The 4,061-nt window shown below is 64.6% G+C and overlaps 1 protein-coding gene across 1 annotated transcript in view; it reads left to right on the top strand.

Moving 5' to 3' along the window:
* Window positions 1–667: 667 nt before the first annotated feature.
* TRPV6 (transient receptor potential cation channel, subfamily V, member 6) overlaps window positions 668–4,061 on the top strand; it is a 12,844-nt gene continuing 9,450 nt past the window's right edge. Inside the window, exon 1 of the mRNA XM_004694403.2 lies at window positions 668–810. Within this exon, the coding sequence (XP_004694460.1) occupies window positions 683–810 (128 nt within the window). The 5' untranslated portion in view covers window positions 668–682. The remainder of the gene's footprint in view (window positions 811–4,061) is intronic.

Genomic DNA, 4,061 nt, shown 5'->3' with positions numbered 1-4,061 from the left:
GGAAGGGCTAGAGACTCAACTGGGCGAGTTAAGGAAATCTAGGTCTCTGCAAGGGGAAGGCCCCAAAGGCGGAAAAAAAGGAGGCCTATCGAAAAGGCCCCTAAGAAAGAAGGGGTGCTCTCTGGCTCACTGGGGTGGGGGGGCCCCACAGGGCTGCCTGGCTCCTCCCTCTCCCGGCTAGCCTGACATGTCTTGGCCTTTCTATAAAAGGTCACCGGGTGTCCCAAAGTCCACGGGAGGCCTCCTCAGGCTCTTTGAAGGCCTCCCCTCCCCGGACTGGCCTGGGGCAGGAGAGAGACCAGGTGGACGGGTTTACGCAAGGCCCAGACGCAGGGCAGGGCGGGCCAGTCGCCTGTCTCTTTAAATCTCAGGTAATTTGGGAGGAGGGTGGGAGTGTCTACCTGGCTCCCGCTGCTGCTGCTCGCCCCAGAGGCCCCGGACTGCCGGCCCAGCGCCCAGCGGAAGAGCCCAGCTCTGCGAGAGGCGCCACTCGAGTCCTCTCCAGTCCAGTGGGGACACCTGGCCCTCCAGGTGACTCCTGCGGGGGCCAGGGTGGAAGGAGACGGGACCTCTTCAGGGAGAGGGCAGGCCGGCCCTCGGGGGGGCGGATGTGGCCCCGAGGCTGAGCCCCATCAGGGCCTGGCCTTGGCCTCAGCCCCCCAAGGAGCCGGCCTTACCCCCCATGGGGCTGGTGCTGCCCGAGGAGAAGGGACTCATTCTCTGCCTGTGGAGAAAGTTGTGTGGACGGTTCTGGAGACAGGAGTCATGGACGCAGAGCCGAGATGAGCAGAACCTGCAACAGCAGAAGAGGTGAGTCACCTGCCCTGCACCCGGGCGCCCCTCACCTCTGCCCCTCCGCTCCCCCACCCTTGCTCTGCTTGGCCAGCTGACCGGACAGAGTGTCCTTCCGAGCCCGGTTGTTCTGGGGAGCACTTTGGAGAGCCTGGGCTGTGGGGCTGGCGCCCCAGGATGCCAGGTGGGAGAGAAGGGCTGGGCCCAGGTGTTTGCTGTCTTTAAGATCCAGCTCTCAGGAGCGTGCCCGGGGCCGTGCCTCGCGGGCCTGAGGAGGAGGGCACACTTCTGACGTCCAGGGAGAGGTGACAGCTGGCCGGGACATCGCCTCCCGTCTCTGCACCTGGCCCCAGAGCAGTCCGCCCCGCGGAAACATGCACTGCCCGTGTGCACATGTGGGCTGAACGAATGAATGAATGAGATGGCAAGGGGACCCGGCCGGAGGCGGGAGTGTGAGCCGGTTTCCCTCACTCTGCGTTTGTGGTGCCCGGCACTGGCCGTGGCTTGAGTGCAGGCCGGGTGCTGGGGGGACATGAAGCTGGACAAAGCTAGGACCCCGCCCTGGCGTTTTTGGTTCTGCTGGGGGGCGGAGGTGGGGGGAGAGGCGCAGGGCCACTGGCCAAATCCCAGCTGTGCTTGGGGCTCAAGCTCCCCCCGTTTCTCAATCAGCCGAGGGATCTGAGAGGGTCCAGAGTTTGAACCTGGCGGACATCTCACCTGTGGCTTCAGCCCCTGGACCTCCCCAAACTTGGGGCTCCCTTTCCAGCACGGAGGCGTTTGGCCATGGAGCTGGGGGTGGGGGGCGGCCCCCACACTGGGAGTGCGGTCTCCTCTCCAAGTCCCTGATGGGTCTCCCCACCCAGGCGTGGCATTCCGGGAGGAAGTCCGCCCTTTGGGGCTTTCCCTGGTCCCTGCGCAGACAGATAATGCGCCCATTCATCGGGAAAGCCCGGCGCTCTTGCGTCTGGGGTCCTCTCCAGGTCCGCTAGCAGGCCCTGGCGGGAGGCGGGGCCGCCTGGTGCCCACGCGTTCTCTTCTTTTGCGCAAGGACGGTGGGGGACCCCGGGGGGGTTCTCGGATTTGGGTTTAGCTTCCTGTCTCTCCCACCAGCCACCCACCTCTCTCCCCCCCGGGCCTGGGAGAGTGGGGGCCGAGCACATGGCTGGTGCATGACGTCTAGAGGCAACAGAACAGCATTATTGTTGGAGAACAGGCCCTCTCTGGCTCCCCAGCCCACTCCTGGGCCTCCGTTCCCACTCTTGGACCCTGGGGCTGGGGGAGCCCCACACTGCAGAAAGGCCTGGGGACGAGGAAGGGGTGTCAGCCTCACTGCAAGGCTAAGACAGTGCAGGGCCCAGGCGCCTGCCTGCCCAGCCTGGCCCCTTGCTGCAGACGGCCCCGAGGGAGGGGCCCCGCTCGCCTGTGGGCTGTGCTGGCCTGGTGCCATCAGCCGCGTGCCCCTCCACCCGGCCTGGCTCCGTGGCATCTGTCTTCCTCTCCATCCTGGACAGCGGGAGCCTGGAGCATCGGCTCCCCTCGGCTGTGGGCAGAGTCTAGAACTGTCTGTCAGCCAGAATGAGGGGAGACGAGGTGGGGGGAGGGGTGTAAGAGGCCGGTGTCAGAGAGCAAATGGACGGTGGTGAGGGGTCAGCCGACAGGAGGAGCAGCGTGCAGTGGGAACCCGGCACCCCAAGTCCACCTGGGAGCCTGGGCCTGTTAGCATCTCCGGTGAGCCAGGCAGGCCCGGAGGGAGCAAGTCAGAACTAGAACCTGTGGCCCAGGGGCTCCCCGGGGGACTTGGGGGCCTGGGGAGGTCGAGCAGGGGTGGCTCCCTCGTGACCCAGCCTTCCTCTCTGGGATCTCAGTCACCTGCGCCCCACATTTCAGTCACTCACTGGGAATCAGGCTGAATTCTCCCCTATTTCTTCTGCCTCGTTCCTCTCTGGGCCTGGAATTTCCTTCCCTGAGGTTCCGTGTCGGGACATTTCTGGAGCCCGAAGCACTGTGCTGGGCGTGCAGAGATGAGCCTGTCCCGACCCTCTCAGCTCGCTTGGGTTCTTGCCACTAAATGCAGGTGCTTTTGCTTGGAGTACAGTGAGCAGGGGGAAGCACCCCAAGATGGCAGAGCCCTGGGGCTGGGGGGACAGTGTCCAGAGGAGACTGCTGCAGGACCCACCGCCCCCGCGGCCCTGGTGGGGGCACTGGACCCTGGGCCCTGCGTTAGCTAGGCGGCTGGGTCGGCCCCAGCCCTGAGGTGAGGCGCGCCCCGACTCCCTCTGCAGTCCATTCCCCGCGAAGCCCCGTGTGCAGGGCGCAGGGGAGTGACGACCCGCCTCGGGCTGGAAGCTGCCCCTTCCCAGCCTGGCCTTCCACCTCTGGCCAAGGGACAGCCGGAGGGAGGTGGCCGGGAGTGGCTGGCTATGCCTGCTCCCGACATGGCGCTCCTTCCTCCCCCTGAGGTCACTGCTCCCCCAGCTGGCGCCCCGCTCCCCAGAAAAGTCAGGAAGAGCCACAAAACGAGAAGAACCACATAATTCTGTGGTGAGAGCCTAAGGCTAAGTTCTTGGCCCGGTTTTCTGCCTTAACTCTGTGTGATCCGGGCAAGATGGGGAGAGTTGCTGCCTTGATGTCCTCTGTGCAAACTGAGACAATGATTCCGTGCGTGTGATGGGGTTCTAAGGAGCCGGAGTGATCCCCTGGGGGGCGCCGCTTTGGAAGCTGAAAAGCACAGGTCACAAGGGGTGGGGATGGTGGAAACCTGTGAGACAGTAGCACCCGGTGGCAGGGACGATGCCACGAATGCCTCCTGGCAGAATTGGGGGCACCCGAGGGTGTCTGGCCCATTCGGGGCACCCTCCCCTCCCCCAGGCACACCCATTGCACGGGGCACTCGTGGAGACACTAGGAGACCCCCATGGGAGCAGGTGGGCCCAGCCCTGGTGCTGCCAAACCCCCCGCAATCCCTGCCAACGGGGGCGGGGTGACCCTCCATGGGTCCTGTCCCAGCCCTGCCTCCAGGGACTGGCGACAAGGCGCTGGGGCTCTGACCCCCCCCCCTTCCAGTGCAGAAGGGACTGCATGACTGCATTTCTCAGGACTCTCCAGACTAACCTCTGACATGGATTCTCCTGACATCCTGATGGTTTCCCAGCAACCAGAGACAAACCTCCGCATGTGTGCATGCACAAACACAAACCTCCACACGTGTGCACACACAAACCTCCACACGTGTGCACACACAAGCCTCCACACGTGTGCATGCACAAACA

This window comes from Condylura cristata, unplaced genomic scaffold (genome assembly GCF_000260355.1).
Source record: "Condylura cristata isolate star-nosed mole 26May11 unplaced genomic scaffold, ConCri1.0 scaffold00042, whole genome shotgun sequence".
In the NCBI taxonomy this organism is placed as follows: Eukaryota; Metazoa; Chordata; class Mammalia; order Eulipotyphla; family Talpidae; genus Condylura; species Condylura cristata.
This window is presented reverse-complemented; position numbering and strand designations above follow the sequence as displayed.